The following is a 17,613-nucleotide window of genomic DNA, read 5'->3' on the forward strand; positions in this document are numbered from 1 at the left end:
CGGGAGTGCGAGATGTGGGGAGTTGCAACTTGCGGGAGCTACGACCGGCGACACGGGTAAACCAACCGTCCGATTAGCCGCGGCTAGAAGGTTGGTCGCGAACGAATCCAGGATGGAGGAAACAGTGGGAAAGCGTCAAAGCGTGACGACCGGCCCACAAAACGTCTGCTGAAAAGACCTTCTAAGAAGGTCTTAGACTGTTAGACATTTACAAAAACCTGAGGCTGTCGAACCTCCACTGAAGTCATTGCCCTTGGCTTATTTTTCTATGCAAGATCTCAGATGTTAGTCAATCTGTCCCACATCTCCCCCACATCGCATCTTAGAATGGGAGACGGTCACTCTGGGACAGCTCACCACTTTCTGAGATTCTTTCTTGAACCGTCTTGATTGCTTGTACGGAGTACTCCATATCTCTGTCTCATTCGGCTGAAGTTCTGAACTCTGCCTATGAACTACTCAATCATCTGCTCAAGACCTTATGGCTATTGAGTCTGGGTACTCAAGACTCGGATTGAGTTCGGCTCGTCAAATTTTTAGATCGGCCTTCTTGTGTGACATGGAAGACGGAAGTCATTGGATTGTAAGATTGTAGCTAGAAATCCCCTTATTAGACCTGGTAAGACACCCTTGTCACGGTGTCACGTTGGCCCCAAAAACCTGCTGTAGGGCATGACGCCGTTGCCCCGAGAGACGCGCCCGTAAACAGTTGCATCCCTCCGCTCTTCAACTTCATCACCTTGTGACCTCCAAGGGTCTCTTTTGTTGTGGCAGTTCTTTTTCTTATTATTATTTGACAGTTTTATTTTCTTATTCTTTTCTTCTTTGTACTTCAAATATTCGACATTGCATGCGCACTGAGGCTCGACATCGACAATGCCCGGAACACTGGCAGACGGACCTTCAGTGTCCATGTCTTGTATGTGGTGTTACCATAAATCCTTATACACGCTAACAATTATTCTAGTTGCCAACAACTTTTGGGGCAAAGATGACGCAGGACTTCAACCAATGCTGGACCGTGTCCATTCTTCGAAGATCACAAACGACGAACTGAAGGTTTTCTATAGCAGTGCGTGAGATGCAAGCAGCCGCGGTACTGCCAAATGCTAACTCGTTTACAGTTCGGGCCTCTATCGAAGAAGAATATGCGCGCAAACTCCAAGCTCTATGTCGCAAGCCGTTGGGATCAAATGAGATGGGATCGCTCCGGAGCTCACTCGACGTCGTTCGCGGTGAGACTGAAGCGATCGCCAAGGCACACGCAGCAATTGCCGGACAAATGAAAACAGAGTTAGAGGAACCGCTGGCAGCTTTTGCGAGTGGTATGAAGGAGCGACGAAAGATCATTCAACAGACCATTGAACGCCTACACAAGCTGAAAATGCAACAGACACAGGCTGTCAACAAGGTAAGCAGGGCAATGGTGTTATAGGCGACAAATGGCTTACTTTTTAGACCCGTGATCGTTATGAACAGGATTGTCTTCGCATCAAAGGGTACCTCGCGCAGGGACACATGGTAATGGGGCAAGAAGAGCGCAAGAACAAGGCCAAGTTGGAGAAGACCCAGATCCAGTTGGCATCAAATAGCCAGGAATATGAAGCCGCCGTCAAGACACTCGAAGAAACTACTGGACGCTGGAATAAGGAATGGAAGGCGGCATGCGACAAGTTCCAAGATTTGGAAGAAGAGCGTCTGGATTTCACGAAGAGCAGTCTCTGGACGTATGCGAACATCGCTTCAACCGTTTGTGTCAGCGATGATGCGGTATGTTTCCTCCGTCCATATCCACTTTCATGATGCTAATTCGACGTATAGTCATGCGAGAAAGTTCGCCTCTCTCTGGAGAACTGCGAGGTCGAGAAGGATATTATGTTCTTCATCAAAGAGCGAGGAACCGGCCAGGAAATCCCGGATCCTCCCCGATTCATCAACTTTTGCAAGGATGATGACTCGAGCTCTGAGATAGATGAAGCGGAGGGATACTCGGTGGCTCAATTCCAGCGAACAATGAACCCTGCCTTCCGCACGTCGTCTCCGCAGCCGGCCTTCGATACAAACCATGATCCACAGCCAGACCTTGCAGCTCAAATGGGACATTCCGCTCCCCCGCCTGTCAATAATGCGCCTGCGCCGGCGCCTCAGCAGCCGCCACCCCTACAACAGCCGATTCCCCAACAGCAGCCAATGCCTCAACAGCAACCAATGCCTCAGCAGCAGCCACTCTTGCAGCATCAGCCGCCCATGCAGTCACAACCCCAACAACCCGCGCCACTAGACTTCCGCCGTGGCGGTGCGCCACCTCCCAACTACGATCCGGAACGACATGGGGAAATTGGAGCTGTTCCGCACAATGCATACCCTACCGATGGAATGACCATGTTCTGTCGGACAGGGCCACCGTCGGAGCGAGGCTCGGCGCTCAGTCAATATCGTCCATCCAGTCGCGATTCTCAGAGCGAAGTTTCGAATGTCTCCAACACTTCGAACCCGACCTCTATGTCCAGTATTGAGGCGACTCCGACTAAGAAATCGCTGACGAAGGCAACAAGCAATGCTCCACCTTCAATCTCCGGCGACGAGAAGTCACCCAGGAAGAAGAGTGCCTTCTTCAGCAACAGCCCCTTCCGTCGCAAGAGTCGCCATGACAAGGAAAGGCCAGCCATTTCTCCCCAGCAAGCCAGCTCTTCCCAGCCCGTCAGCTCTTCCCACTCGATGCCTCGCGGTGGCTGGGACTCGCCGACAAAACAAATGAGTCCGACCAAGCAGATGAGCCCGACGAAGCAAATGAGCCCGCCCAAGCAAGTGGTCAACCCACCCAAGCAGACTAGCCCAACCAAACAAGTTAGTCCGGTCAGGCCTTCGGCGCTCCCGCCTAGCCAGAGATCTGGCAGCCCGGAACCTGTCGACCCTCGAGCCAACTTCCAGCTCAATGTCGGCAATAACGTCTTCGATGTTGCGACCCCCGAACAGAACTCACCGAAGAAGGGAGCCCAGTCTGGTCAGGCGCCTGAAGATGAACTGGACCCTATTGCACGAGCCCTGGCGGAGTTGAAGACAAGCGGTAAGCAGTCGGCCTCTCGGGTATCAGCAGATAGATACCACGGCATCTCGACGCCCACTCCGTCGGTATCTTCCTCCGCCTACGAAGGCAGGAATGCTGGTGCTTCCGCCGCTGCTCCGCCGCCAGCCTACAATGATCCTTCGGTCAAGCGGCTAGGCGCACCCCAGCCGGCCTTCACGGCAAAGCAAATGCACAAGACAACCCAGAAATACACTGGCCAGACCCAGAGCATGCTTCGAGGACAAAACAACAGCATGGGGTCCACACATAGCGGTCAAAGCCAAGAAGCCCCTCGAGCTAGATCACCAGCACCGAGACGGAGTGTCAGCCCTCAGGTTCCTTCGCCTCGCGTGGACACTCGTATGAGCCAGAACAGTGGCCGGGGCCCCAGCCCTAGTCCAAGTTCATACCAGTCTAACAGTATGCGGAGCCAATACAGCCAATCGCCCACTCCGCGTCGTACTCAGGAGCCACCATACTCTCCGAATGACTTTGCTCGGAGACCTTCGCCCTCTGTGAGCCACCGTGCAGTATCTCCACAGCCCCAATTCAGGCAGCAGGTTCGTCCTTCTAGTGCTGGCGGCATGGAACTGCAGTTATCTGGAAGCCATGATATGTATGGTAGTCCGGGTGGATATGCTGGCTCGACTCGGGGAAGCAGCCGCCCCTCCTCGACTTACGGTGATGGACCGCCTATTGGGCGATCCAGAAGCCGCACCCTGGCTGTTGCCGATCCTGGACGCAAGTTCAGCCGTGATGGCCGCCCAGTCCTGCATTTCGGTAAGAGGCCCTTCTTCTTTTGACTATGATTGATATCTAACCTCGAATCTTCTTACAGCTCGTGCCATGTATACCTACAATGCCGCCATTCCCGAAGAGCTCGGCTTTGCCAAGGGCGATGTCCTTTCCGTTCTCCGCTTGCAGGATGACGGATGGTGGGAAGCCGAAATTACCAACTCCCGTGGCCATCCTGGTCTCGTCCCCAGCAACTATCTGCAAATCATCTAATACCCCTTCACGACCCGCCATGACCCCCACAATCCTTGTCCTGACGGAGATAATCCTTATGTTTCCACGTAGATACCATGCTTCTCCTCTACCCTCTTTGCACATTGACGATTTTCTTCTGTTCCTGTTTTCTGTCTATTTGATTTCATCATGATGCTACAGTTCTGCCATGGAAATCACTGAGCAGCTTGTCCAACCTTATTACTCTGTTCTTGTGGATGTTTTGGAGACTTTAGCGTGTTCTGGAATTTCTGATCTTGCGCTTCGTGTGAATTTGTTTTATCTCCTACTTTTCTCTTATCAGAGATCTGTTCCACTGAAATTGTATGAGCGATCCCATTCTCGGATGATGAAGATCTTATTCTTTTCTTATTCCCCATTTCTTTCTCACCTACTGTTATCAGTTCACCGTCATACCGGACACTCATTTATGTACGCAGAATATGATTCGTCTGTTCAAATTGATGACCCCTTTTATGCAGCTCATGTTAATATGAATCACCGAAGAAATACACAACTTGATAGGTTGGTATGATACATTACCTACGTGTCATGCATTACTTATTAGGTAGCTGTACAGGTCCAAACCTCAAAGCCCCAGCCCACTCTCCTCAATACCTTTAGTGATTTCCCTTAGTACATAAAGTACATAAAACCTTGAGCTGGATGCCGCCAACCTTCGGATTCCCGCTTTATTTTTGTCACTGCCGCAAATAATTTCTGGCGAGCAAGGACTTGAGCCCCTCGTCTCGAGATTACTTCAAAGCCCCTATATCAGCGCCCCCTACATCAGCAGCCAAGGATGAATCAATCACCCAACGATCCTTTCACGCAGGAAATTCAGCGACTGAGGGCTGATTACGAAGGGAGAAAATCGCGGTCTGACTTGGGTTCTGCTGGTGGCCGACGGTTAATCGACCTCAGTTTGGGATTGATTGACGGTGTGTTCTGCTATACGTATTGGTATGAGCACCAATGCATCCGGCTGGCTGATATTCCCGGCACTATCTCTGGTGATATTCTTCGCTTACGACAAAATCTGCCCGACTCAGTTGACATCGGCGATCATGAAATCATCGGTGACCAAGTACGTCCCCTCGTGAATGGGCCACCGCTTCCAGTGCTACATGATGACTCCGAAGAACTTGATACAATTCTTGCCGCGCTCCCAATTGTTGAAATCGATTCCAGCAAACACTTTGTCAAAAAAAGCAAATATAAGAGTGAAATCAACAATCTGCTCGAATGCCAAGGTGGATCTTGTCCGGGAGTCCCAAAATCATCCCACATCATTCAGTTACTGGGAAAGTCACCAGAGGGGAAGCTGGTATTCGAAAAATTCAAGTCCAGATACGTCTTAGGGTACATTTATCCCCTTTCTGTATACAAAGACTGGCTTTTGCAGATAATCTCAGGAATGAAGAAGCTTCATTCCCTTGGGATTATTCATCGTGACCTTCGCATCGATAACATTGTCTTCTCCGCTGACACATCCCGTGTGCTTATCTGCGATCTCGAGGGACGTTGGGGAAATCGTCTGGCTCCTGAGGTTTCTCGCGAGCCGGTGTTGGACGCTGGCTGGTCTGAGAAATCGGACATCTATGACCTCGGCTATCTTATAAAAGGCATGATATACGGAAACGTACCGATAACGATGGCGGTGGAATGGTCTGTCCCACCTCCTCTTGCTGCTGTTGTGGAAGCTTGCACGCGCAGTAAGCGGGAAGAGCGCCCCAGTTTAGATGATCTATACGCTATGGTTGAGAAGATCGAAATTACCACTTAACAATATATGGTGTTCACGTAATTTCGTGCTGACAGTGTATGGCCGGATTAACTTGTTTACAAATATAGTAATCTTCTGCTCGTTATGAAAGAGTTGTTAGATTAGACTCCTAGATCGGAAAGGTTCAGTTTATATGCTTGGTTGAGTCGATGTTTCTTGGCGGCCTGTCGGTCTGTTCTACAGTAGGCTAGATCTGACCCACTTGACCCACTTGTCTCGTGCGGTGCCTCCCGAGTCCCGAGACGCCGATCCCTTGCACCTCGTGTCCCTTTCACGGGCTCTACTTCTACTTTCCCTCACTTCTTGCCTACCACGCTAACAGCCTTTCAGTTTCTTTACCCAAGACTCTGTTGCAAGTTGCTATGCCCGCTGTCCTGTGTATTGACACACAGTACCTCTTAGGCTCTTACCAATGGGCAATGACGCAATGTTGCACTGACCCTATTACCCTACTAGGTGTCGGGCACCTGAGGCAAAGCACGATGTTTTCCGTTGGATCTGGAAGATACTAGTGGAAAGCTTCAGAGTCTCATTAGACTTTATTCTACCATGGTCTCTTATTTCAGCACTTGAACTTCGGCAGGCTATTGGGTCCGGTCAGTAAATATAATTAACGGCAGCCATACATTGCCTAAAATGGACGCCCGACAGGGAAAGCTCGAACAAGCTCTGGGAGTCACCTTTAGCCTCGTCCAAACTTCGCCCAGTTGAATAAAGACCATGGCTCTGCGGGTTTGATTCTTCCCTACTTAGGCGTCGGAAGCAGACCAGATCAAACATAAAGAGCTCCTGCTGTCTGATCTTCTCCCTTCTTTCTTCCTTCCTCAACTACCAACCTCATCAATCCCGTCACAATGCCAAAACCTCTCTGGAAGTGGCGCTACGAGCAGAAGGAGGATTTCCTCCTTTTCTTGTACCGAGGCCTCAGTCACCTGAGGCCTGGGTACATCTCCAACAAACTCCAGGGATTTGACATTCACCCGATGGACTTCTGGACTGGCGACACCAATCCCTCCTTCATCTCGTACTTTTTCCCAGACACTGAGACCACCTCCAAAATTGCCAACACCAATGTCAATCCCCAGGATCCCGTAGACGACCCGTTCACCTGGGCACGGAGGATGAAGAGCTTCGAAGGCTCTGACTCCGATGAAATGCACCATGCACTCTACGCAGCGTTCGCGAAGTATCTCCGCAAATCCCCCGGCGGCAAGCACCAGTCCGCATGGTGGGATCCAGTTCCGTAAGTCCCCCTCCCTTCTGGCGTAGAGTGAATAAACAAACTCTGACCTTCTGGGATATAGCACGGACGAGGAAAAGTCCCTCTTCAACGGCAATGACCGGCACAGCTTTACCGTTCAAAGTGGAGCAAGGTGTGCTGACGCGAAGTCCTCGCATCAACTGGTTGTTATGAAAAGCAACCAGCTGCACCACGAGACCCTCCCGTCAATTGGAGAGGTTGTGGTCCTGCTGCGGTGGATGCTTGATGCTACCAGAAAGCACAAGCATCTTCTGGGACGCCATAGCCGCCAGGGGCAGAAACAGCATGACTTCCCGGTACGTCTTCTCCCTCCATTAGTTCTCAAGTATGAAAAAGCTTCAATTACTGACTCCTGCTAGACAATGGTCATCTCCTTCCTCCCGGACGCCCGAGTCCGCATCCTGCATGGGTATCTCGACAATAGCGACTGCCTCCAGCTGGCCTATACCCGAGCACTGGACTTTGACACGGAGGATTATGCTGAGAAGATGGATATCCTCCTTCAATGGGCTTGGCCCGAGGTGCAAGGAGACACCACCAAGCCCATTCCTCTCCCACTCGTTGACGAGGAGGAGGATGAGTGGATGAAGAGCGGAAAGATGGAGCTGTTGTCCGCGGAGTACAGCGATGAGGAGAGTGATAGTGGTCTGTTGAGTGATTCCGACGATATATGGACCAGCACTGAGGACGACTACGATTCCTCCAGTGACTGGGAGTCGGTCACAGACGCGAATGAAGTGGATGCGTGCGACCAAGTCCCCATCGGGGGATGTGGGAGGTGATGGAAGTAGGGGGTCCCAAACATGTTGACTTTGATGGAGGGGAGGAAGTTGGGGGAATTACATTTCGAAAGTCGACCTGAGCCTAAAGGCGAGGACTGGGAGGCTGGGTCCGGGAGGCGCCCCCGTGGTCTCGGGCTCTGACTCTCCAGCTTATCCTTGTCCACGCAACGGCGACTATGTTTATATGTAGTGGCAACCCGTCACACAGTTCTGCGTCGCTTTGTTTTGCTCTGAGCTGTTTGTTAGCGTGCATCATGTATCATAGGCAAATGTACTGAGATGAAGAGACCACCATTTGAAGATCTATCCATGTAGTCAAATACTCGTAGACATTGTAGATACCCACGTGCTGTACGTAGATGGAGCCAAGCACGAAGTAAAGCAGAACTGGAATCCCAGTCAGCATTTAATAGGACAAGAGACCTATAGCCCCATGAGCAGCTCGAGATAGTTGTTGAGACCTACGATAAGGAAGTAGGACAGTGGAAGGGTTAAGAGAAACAAGCTCCCCAACTATTGAAGAGGGGAACGCTTGAAGGCTGTTGAATTCCATAATAAAGTCCTAATTCAGGGACGTGTTTAGGGTGAGGTACGTCATTCGCATATGAAATACGTTAAGATTCATGAAGTATTAGCAGACAGGGGTATATGAAATCAAAGACATGCTTCCTCAGGGCTATACATAAATTCCAATACGTGCAAAATGTCAAAGAACAGAGGCTTGGGATTAGGTAGGTAGATATCATATGTTCATTCATCATCAACAAAAGAGTTGGCCAAGTGGCCAAAGATTGGGACTTCGAAGTGGTCCAAGGTATCGACTAGACACGAGGGAGATTAGTATCGAATCTCCATTTATTGCCGGCGCAAGCCATGAGCGACCTTGGAGAAACTCACCATCTTGGTAAGCATGCATGCCAAGGAAGCCAATCAGACCCAGGTCGACGATGAGTAGTGTCCAGGAGAGGAAGCTCGACCAGCTGAAGAGGAGGTGGATGACCTAGGGTTGCGCATGTGAGCACGTGCGACACTGGTGAAGATAGAATGAATACTCACAAACATGGCAGCGAATAGCATGCTCGACTGCCAAGCGTGAAAGCTACCGAGAAAAATTAGTATATTGTACTTTTAAGCAGATATTAATGCAAGGCTCATCACTCACCGCACATAATCGCTCTTGTGTTCAGTTAGTAACAGGAAAACACCTCCTGCCGGAGGCAGAAGCAGATATGCCAGTGCTGCTTCAATGTCCATGCGAATCGGGAGACTTGTTTCAAAGGCCCCTAGGCTAACATGACCACCTTCAAGGTCTCGTCCGTAGCCTGTGTTGCCATGTCCGCCGCCAGCAAAGTGACTGGGGGACGGCAGGTCGGCTGAGGCCCGTGGTGAGCGCAGGTTTGGGGATGTGCGGCGACTGTCGAAAGGGGGAGGGGACAGAGCGCGCTCGAGTTCCGGTGATTGATCCTGATAAGGAGCGAAGTTCATTATGTATAGGTGTCTGGGAAAGTGAATGACGGAATCATCCGGGGATCAGGGGAATTGATCTGCCGGGGTACAGTAGAAGCTCCTTAACCTTATCAGATCGCGACGCGTCTGATAAGATGCCTCAGGCAACAATGCATACAAGTAAGGGTATCATATTTATGAATTTCTTTGATCTTGATAGTCATAGAGGTGACATTAATTGTACATGAACTAGCGCAGTCCTAGACCCTTCCCCGACCGCGGGGAATGCCACCCCCTCGAGCAATCCCACTTGCTGGCCGCTGAGTGGTGGTTGTAGATCCCCCTCGTGTGGCAGTTCGCGATGTGCTGACACTGGGAGTTCTTCCTAAGCCAGTGCTTCGCACTGTACCCCGTGTAGTTCCACGTGTACCTCGCGTTCCCCGAGTAACCTGTGCACGTCGTTTTTCAATCTCCTCGGCTTTTCGCGCCGCCGCTTCTCTTTGTTGTTGAAGTGCCTGTTCCCGCCTTTCGGCTGCCTGCTGCCTTTGGATCGCTTCGTTCTCGATATCAATCACGTCTTGAGTAGCGCCTTGCCAATTGGGATTAAGGATCAGTCGTTGATTATGCTCGGTTTGGGATAGTATGCGTGTCCATGTGTTGAGGAGGGTCGAGGCTGAGGTAACCGTTCGTGATACCGTCTGTTAGTGGTTAGTCTGAGTATCCATGATATACCATGCGAGGGTAGCGATACCTCCATGTTTCCTTTGGCGGAGTCCAGGCTGCTTAAGAGACCTTCGATCACCTCGTTGATATTCCGCACACCTTCTAGTTCAGTCCGTAGGGCATCTTCGCGGGCCTCCTGGTGATCAAAGAGAGGCTCATTGCTATCGTGGGTAGCTCGAGGCTCCGGTGTGATATTCTCTTCGGGTAATTTTGGTTTGAAAGACTTGTGAGCCACTCTCTTCGATGGCGAGTTCCAGAGGTCCTCTGTGTCATCATCGGATAACTGAAGCCTTTCCATTTCTTCCGCTGTGCTGCGAAAAGCCATGGTGTCGGATCTGGGTGACCAAAGTATGTACAAGTAGCGTGGATAGAACGGCGGAACTTAATTCGGAGCTAAGATTGAGTATGTGATGTATATGACGGACAATCGAAGGCTGATAACGGCGTGTGCGTTCAATTCAATTGACGATCAAATTAGGAAGAAAGTCAACATCGTTGCGGGGTTTTCAGCCACCGCATTTATTAGGGCGGTGAGGATATCGGGTGGCTGGGCGACAATCATCCCGTCAACAACTTCACCCTTCTTTCATCTCCAACTTATCGTTTTTGGTCCACGTTGCCTCGGACATTTCGATATTTGCATATTTGCATCTTTACGTTCTATTCTTTTTTTTACTTCTTGCTTCAGCAGTGCATTTGTTAATTCCAAACGGACATCGCACAAGTTCGAAGTGTTACGCCCTTGATTCAGACAACGCCTTTCGTCGACACTTCATCTAGATCGCGAACTTTGGAAAACGCATACGATCACACTTTGACTAGCATAAATCATAAACCCTCAATCTTCAAATTGCAATCCGTTGAGCGGAGGTGCAATCGTTATTCAAGTCAACATGGCGTCAACACCGCCGCCTCCATCGCCGTCTGCACTTCGGGTACCGCGAGCGCCGCGTCACGGACCGAAACATGACAACTATGAACCCTACGCTACGCGTTATTCAGCGAGACTTGCAAGCCAGCGCGCCTCAAGAGCTGATAAAATCACGCCACCTCCAAATCACCCAAGCACATCTGCGAAAACAGGAACCTCTAAAAGAACCCTTTCACCTTCTTCACCTGATGCTGCCATACCCTCGCCTAAAAAGACAACCCGGTCACACACAATTGCTGCCTCTCGCATCTCTCATCCCGAATTGGAGCATGCACTTCCCCGCTCTCCTCAACACACCTCCCGATCCTCTGCAGAACGGGCTTTGCCTACACCTGCCAAAACGCCTTCGAAGAAAAAGGTAGCCACTTCTGCTTCTTCCACATCTCGTTCCTTATTTCCACCAACCTCCACCCCCAAGCGCCGAAAAATGGACGCCACAAACCATTCCATCACACCCTTGGACATCTTCAGTGATGAGTCTGTTCAAGCTGCGACGCAGGGATCGATTCCCATTCACGAAGACTCACGTGATCGCATTCCGGGTCCTCCTGGCCTTGTGAACGACATATTCATTGGCAGGGCTAGGCCTGTCCGGCGACCTGCTACTCGCTCAGCCGCCGGCAACTCCCGTGATGACGGAGCCTGGTTTGTTCAGTAAGTCGAAACATCCGTCACTCATAAATTCAGCTTTTTACTAACATATATTTAGCCGTGGCAAGAAAATCTTCAAGCGCTTTGATGACACGGAAGACCAGGATGATGATGAAGATGACCTTGGGCTTTTCGCCAGTCGCCCTGACCTGTTGGCTAGAAACCCTGATATCCTGAAAAGCGTGAAGCCGCTGAAACGTGCGGATGTCAAACCCCGGGTCCTATTCCCTGCCGCAGGCGACACTGCACATGAAGAGGAGGATGTCACCGATGTTGAGGACTGCGAACCAATGTCTCCCACTCCGGCTTCCTTCCCCAGCACCGTACACTCTGCTCCAGAGTTAGAGTCCAGTCTCCAATTCGGAGCTAGTCCTTTCACGACCACCCGCGACTTTTCACCAGCGTCTGCCACGAACGTCCCTGCAATCAATCTTCAGGAACCCGAAGGTGGGCCCCTCATCCCTGCATCGGGTGAGGAGCCGGGGCCTCAAGCCGAGGCTCTGGGCCAGACTTCCTTCCGGGACAGCCCCGGAAGCAGCCTCCTCAAGTACTGGCCGGTCAGCACGAAGAGAAGAGACGTTCAGGCCCGCGCCGACCGTGCGAAGCGCCCCCTTGAGGCCCCCAGCACCCCTGTCCCACGGACCCGTAAGGCCCACGCTGCAGCTGCGGCCGAGGCTGCGGCCTCCCATGCCCCCGCCCCGGGAGCATCCACGTCGGATGCGTAATGTCTTCCGGCTTTGTCACTTCCGGCTTCCCGATTGCTTCACATTGCGTTCACTTTTCGCTCGTCCCGGTGATATTCCGTTGACCTTCCATTTTGCATATTGTTTCGAGCGATCCGGGGTTTTCTCTCTTTCTTCTCACGCGGGCAAAGCGCTGAACTTGGCGCTGGGTGCATGACAGCCTCTTGTCTCACTTATGCACACCCGATTGCCCTCGCTTTTTCCCAACAGCCCCCCTGGTTGGGGTCTTCTTTTCTCTCTCGGTTCGTTGCGGTGTTTTGTTTCTTTGTTTTGTATACATCTTGCTTTACTGGCGCATGCAAGGTTGGGGATTGCGGGAATGAGATACCTCTTGTCAGGATCATCAGCCATGTAGGTAGGAAAGGAAGGCGTTTTGCGTTTTTGCTTTTTCTGGGTTTGTCATAGCGACAGGAGGAAATTAGGAAAGCGTACCAATCAATTGAATTAACGAAGTCAACTGGATCGATCCTCTTTAGTACACAGTAGATGATTTAACTATATGGTCATAAGGTCATCTGTTCATGTCTACATCTCAATACTCTGACTACCTTAGGTTATTACTCGACTTCTTACCTGTAAGGTAGTACCCAGGCATGGTGTGGACGGCGCTGTGGAGATGCACTACTACACCTTAAAAAAAAACAAGCTTTCGGTAACCGGGCTACAATCTATAGTAGACGCGAGCAACAGACTACAAATACTTCCATGACTGAGACAAGGAGAAACATGCACATTAGTCGTCACATCGACTCACGACAAGAGCTCATATCCAGCTCGACTAGTACTCTAAACTCCGACAAAACCAATGAAAGGACCCACTCAATGCACCCAGCACATGCTTTGTATTCGTAACAGCGTTATGGAAAATTCCCGCTCTCAGGGCTCAGGCGTCGACACATTGGATGCGGAGATCAAAATGCCTCAGATGAATTCCAAATCATCGTCGTCATCATCATCTACCAGTATCCGTCTCCCACTGGGCGTAGTCTCGGCCGGTGCACCGAGGCTTTCCCGACCAGCCTCCCTGATACCCTTGGCAGTGATGAACCGCGTCTTCTTGACCCCGCTACCATGGGGTTTGTTATGAGCACGCTTCATGGGACTGAGGCGGACGTTTTTCGCTTTGCCGAAGGTGGTCATGTCCATGCCGTGGGTTGTCGGAGGAGGACTCTGGGGCCTAGACGGGGTGCAGGGCGTCGTTTCCTTGGATGGAGACTCGTTCGAGGTCCTTGTGCGGAGATACTCTGCGCCCACACCACCGACTCCGCCGGAAACCAGCTTCTGGGTTATGTCACGCTCTCGCTGTTGGGCCGCCAGACGTCTGCGCATTCGCTCCTCTTTGCTCTCCCCGCGGCCCATCATGCCCGTTGAGAAGAAGGGGTCATGTAGTCTATCGAGTGGATTCTCTGCTGAGCCTCGAGGGTTGGAGCCTGGACGGCCAGCCCCGGTATTTCTGGATGGTGCCACGTAAAACACCGATTGGGATTGATAGTCATACCTGGGGCCATCGTGTTTTTTGCCTTGCCAATAGGCAGACGGTCGCCTGGTCCCTGGTTGGTATAACCCGATGCGCGAACCACCACCAAACATGCCCGTGTCACAGTTGACTCCTGCGCGTTGGCCTTGCGTGCGTCGGACCTGGATATCAATGTGGAAGTCGCAGAACTCGGTCTTTCGACCATCAACCCAGGCTTGGCAGGTCTTTCCATCTTTTTTCACAGACTTGCAGAATCCAATATCCCGAGCATGGCCAATCTCGAGAACCGTGTCATCTGATGAAGACAAGGACAAGCTAAATCTGTTGGTATCCAACTTGTGCTTCGGGGGTGGCATGATCGTAGGATTCAGGATTGCAATGAGAGTTCCTTCCGAAACTTTGTAGTAACGAGGGAAGGCAGTGTCGAAGAGGAAGAGGTCAACTGTCCATGTCAAATCGGTCAGAGTGATGGCCATGTATCTTTTTGAATTGTTCAACCCGTCATCGTAAGGGTCTTTTTCTTTTGCAGTTACATTCCCCGAGGCTTTCTTGTCCCTGGGGTCAGACTTAGATGCAACAATACCAAACACCACGAAATCTCCATCAATGTCATCTGGGAGTTCGAATGCAGGTGCCTTGACCATCTTCAGTAAATCGGGAATGCGAAGAACCCTTTTGTCTGCAAGTGTGCGGTTCAAGAAGGAATGCGGAAGAACTCGATTGGACAGATGTAAGGACGAATAAGACTCGAATTTTGAAGAGTCTGGTGTCTTCACCAATGTATCGTTCGTGCGGTCTGGCTTCTGAGCGGATCCAGGTTCTTCATCTGCTGTATGGGTTCGTCTGTGTAGATGAGTGGGCCTCTCGTTTTGGCCACCCTCATCTCGCCGAATGTTCGGGGTTGTATTACTGCGCTGCAGACCAGACGACGGGCGGGTTTGACCCATAGATCGAAGAATATCTTCACGGGTGAAGCTCTCCACAGGCCGCGACGCAGATGGTGGGGGCGATGAAGGCTTTGCATTTGCAGCTGCAATCTTATAAGCCTCCAATTCTGACTTGTCAACTTGAAAAGCCGAAGTGCGGTTGGCCTGGACCCTTTCTGCTCTCTCCAGTCGAGCCTTTTCAGCTGCCCGGCTTTCCGCCATCCTCTCGCTAAAACTCTTGATCCGGTTGATCCCTCCCATTGCAGGGGAAGACTGAGGTCGTGCGGAGAATAAGTCAGAGCGCGGTGTAGCACCATCGCGGAAGCCGACTTGACTGCTCGGACGAGCGTCGGTTCGTGAGCTAGGAGGTCGCTTCAGCGACACATCAGTGGCTTTCCAGCCCTTGTCGATACCCATAATATACCTCCTTGGTGATATGGGATCCGCGGGAGGAGCTTCTCGCCTTGTTGGTGATGCCGGAACCTGAATTTCATCGTTGCTCGGTCTTTGCCGTACTCCCAGGGCGCTTCTTGGTGTTAGACCACGGTCTTCCGTTCGCGAAGCGCTGATTGCGGAAGTTGGTCGAGCATCCTCATCTTCGAGAATTGAGCCACTTCCGCGGGTCTTCTGCTGCTGTAATTTCTTCAATTTCAGGCGCGCTTTGATCTCGGCTAGCTGAAGTTGCAATGTCTCTTCATCCTCTTCTGCCTCATCTTCGTCCACAATCTGACTCGCTTTCGACCGAAAATTGGGGGTTGTGCTTGAGCGCTTTAGTGGGGAAGCCAGATTCTCTCGAGCGCGTTGCATGTCTTGGTACTTGCGTCGGCCTCCTGGCGAACTCAACAGAGCCGCGCGGGGCGATTGGGGCGGCCACGCGGGTTCAACCACTTTGTGGAGGAGAGGGATTAGTTATGGGCCATTCCGAGTGATGGGGACTGGGGGACCTTACTGGTGATAAATGGGTTCCAATGTAATCAGAGACCGAATGTACCTTGACGCGTCACTGCGGCTCATGCCGTTTACCCTGCCTTGCTGTGCAGTATACCGCTTAGGAAGAAAGGATTCAAATCAAGTCAACAACAAATCGAGGGATAATTGTAACAGGGATATCCTTCGGGGCTGAAACTCGCTAATGCACAAAGTGACGGGTCTCGCCGAAGGCTGATTGGGCCGGGAAGTCGCGTTCCTGGGCGCGTCGCGGGTTTTCCATCTTAGCCCCTTCCGTTCTTGAGCCTGGTCCTTGTCACGTTCACTCTTCACCTAATAACACATCCTACAATGAAGACTCGATCAGCTCCAGCCTCAAAATCGGCAAAGAAGTCCGAACCCGAAGAGTCGAAGGTTAAAACCCTCGTTTCAGCAGAGAAACCGAGCAAAACGTTCATTCTTCCATCCACTGCGAGCGACAATGCGCGACTCGTCTCTCTGCCTGATCCCCAGTCGGGAGAAGTAACCCGTTACTTCTTCTGCCCGGACCGCGGTGTATATGAGTTCACTGTCGTTGCGCCGCCAACGCATATGGCGCGGAGCATTCTGTTCACCCCTCGCACGAGCGCAACGAGTCCGTCGGAAGAAGATAAGGAAAACCCGCAGCCATCTGTGCAAGGCTCAATTACGAAGAAGGCAGAGCTGCTGATAGCAACACCGATTGATGTCATATTCTTCATGATACCATTGTTGGCGCCTTCCTCGAAATCCGGCCATTCTCTTTTCCAGCCGTTGGATGATATCATTGACTCGCACGACGATATGCCTAAGCATCTGCGCCAGATCCTTTACGATGATGTTTTCCGGAGCTCCCTCCTCGCACGGGTGGAAGCTATCTGTGACGTGGTGGAGGCTGGCGATGAGAACATGTTCCGGTTCAATGAGACGAAACTTACTAAGGAATTGGTTGCAAAGGCAGAACGTATGGCAGACCATGGACTTCCTATGAGTCTGGAGGAGCGCTTTGTCCGTCAAGCGCTAGCCACTCCCTTGATGGCGGTGAAGCGAGACGATATTGTGATCAGCCAGCCATCAAACGAGAGCGAGGAATCGGCTTCGAAATCTGAGGATCGGCAAGATTCCCCCTCGACTGTCGCCACAACTACGACTTCATCAGTTGCAACACCCGTAGGAGAATCGACACCTGTGCCACAGCCACCAAGCGAAGAGTTCGCGTGTTCAGATCACATCACTCGGCTACTCCGCATTTCCACAGCTCTATCATTCATAAAGGAGTCATATCTGTCTCCTGCCATGGCCACAAAGATAAATGAGATCCTCCCTTCTGCAGAGAGCCCGATCGATTTCAAGCCTTTAACGGACCGTCTCGAGGAGATTGCAAAGCTTCGTGCTCAAGCTCTTGCTTCCCGCGATATGTCCAACTTTACTCGCAAACGAAATCTCGATGACGAAGAAGACGATATTCGAGCTGAAAAGAAACGCCGCAAGGAAGAGGAGACAAAGTCAAAAGCTGCCGAATCCCATGCAGTAAGGAGTCTGAAGAAGGTCAACACGAAAGGGATGCAAAAGATGAGCTCTTTCTTCGCCAAAGCCGCCCCCAAGAAAACCTGAGAAACCCGACAGAATGATGATATCGCTGTATATAACACAGGTGGTTGATCCCTTGCTGACTTCGAAGCAATGCGGCTGGCATGACTGACGAGTGAAGGATGGTCTCGATAGATCTTTATTGCGTCGCTATTCCTGGGACCAGGGCTCCTTTCAAGAAGGGATCACCAGACGCACCTGCCACGGCAGGAAATGAGCACGGAGAGCATCGCACCTTCCACATCTCACGCTACTTCCACTCCAATAAACCTACGCA

The 17,613-nt window shown here is 51.3% G+C and overlaps 7 protein-coding genes across 7 annotated transcripts; 5 read left to right on the plus strand and 2 right to left on the minus strand.

Moving 5' to 3' along the window:
- Window positions 1-876: 876 nt before the first annotated feature.
- On the plus strand, window positions 877-4,075 carry N7515_004403 (formin-binding protein HOF1; the record flags this gene model as incomplete). Its single annotated transcript, XM_056665147.1, has 6 exons — window positions 877-919; window positions 968-1,072; window positions 1,125-1,411; window positions 1,459-1,770; window positions 1,822-3,847; window positions 3,906-4,075. 6 exons carry the CDS (start codon window positions 877-879, stop codon window positions 4,073-4,075), a joined length of 2,943 nt encoding a protein of 980 aa, XP_056522097.1.
- An 802-nt stretch (window positions 4,076-4,877) lies between these two features.
- Window positions 4,878-5,861, plus strand: N7515_004404 (uncharacterized protein; the record flags this gene model as incomplete). The annotated part of the gene is made up of 1 exon (XM_056665148.1): window positions 4,878-5,861. The coding sequence occupies one exon, from the start codon at window positions 4,878-4,880 to the stop codon at window positions 5,859-5,861; it is 984 nt and encodes a 327-aa protein (XP_056522098.1).
- Window positions 5,862-6,715: 854 nt separating this feature from the next.
- N7515_004405 (uncharacterized protein) lies at window positions 6,716-7,904 on the plus strand (the record flags this gene model as incomplete). Its single annotated transcript, XM_056665149.1, has 3 exons — window positions 6,716-7,104; window positions 7,166-7,418; window positions 7,482-7,904. The coding sequence occupies 3 exons, from the start codon at window positions 6,716-6,718 to the stop codon at window positions 7,902-7,904; spliced, it is 1,065 nt and encodes a 354-aa protein (XP_056522099.1).
- A 750-nt stretch (window positions 7,905-8,654) lies between these two features.
- Window positions 8,655-10,398, minus strand: N7515_004406 (uncharacterized protein; the record flags this gene model as incomplete). The annotated part of the gene is made up of 6 exons (XM_056665150.1): window positions 8,655-8,725; window positions 8,802-8,904; window positions 8,965-9,003; window positions 9,072-9,368; window positions 9,617-10,048; window positions 10,102-10,398. 6 exons carry the CDS (start codon window positions 10,396-10,398, stop codon window positions 8,655-8,657), a joined length of 1,239 nt encoding a protein of 412 aa, XP_056522100.1.
- Window positions 10,399-10,966: 568 nt separating this feature from the next.
- Window positions 10,967-12,380, plus strand: N7515_004407 (uncharacterized protein; the record flags this gene model as incomplete). Its single annotated transcript, XM_056665151.1, has 2 exons — window positions 10,967-11,658; window positions 11,714-12,380. 2 exons carry the CDS (start codon window positions 10,967-10,969, stop codon window positions 12,378-12,380), a joined length of 1,359 nt encoding a protein of 452 aa, XP_056522101.1.
- A 939-nt stretch (window positions 12,381-13,319) lies between these two features.
- Window positions 13,320-15,608, minus strand: N7515_004408 (Mcm10/DnaG-type zinc finger protein; the record flags this gene model as incomplete). Its single annotated transcript, XM_056665152.1, has 1 exon — window positions 13,320-15,608. One exon carries the CDS (start codon window positions 15,606-15,608, stop codon window positions 13,320-13,322), a length of 2,289 nt encoding a protein of 762 aa, XP_056522102.1.
- A 471-nt stretch (window positions 15,609-16,079) lies between these two features.
- N7515_004409 (uncharacterized protein) lies at window positions 16,080-17,360 on the plus strand (the record flags this gene model as incomplete). Its single annotated transcript, XM_056665153.1, has 1 exon — window positions 16,080-17,360. The coding sequence occupies one exon, from the start codon at window positions 16,080-16,082 to the stop codon at window positions 17,358-17,360; it is 1,281 nt and encodes a 426-aa protein (XP_056522103.1).
- Between the last annotated feature and the right edge of the window lie 253 nt (window positions 17,361-17,613).

The sequence above is a fragment of the Penicillium bovifimosum genome (assembly GCF_028826915.1).
Source record: "Penicillium bovifimosum strain IBT 22155 chromosome Unknown utg000004l_segment0_segment0, whole genome shotgun sequence".
NCBI lineage: Eukaryota > Fungi > Ascomycota > Eurotiomycetes > Eurotiales > Aspergillaceae > Penicillium > Penicillium bovifimosum.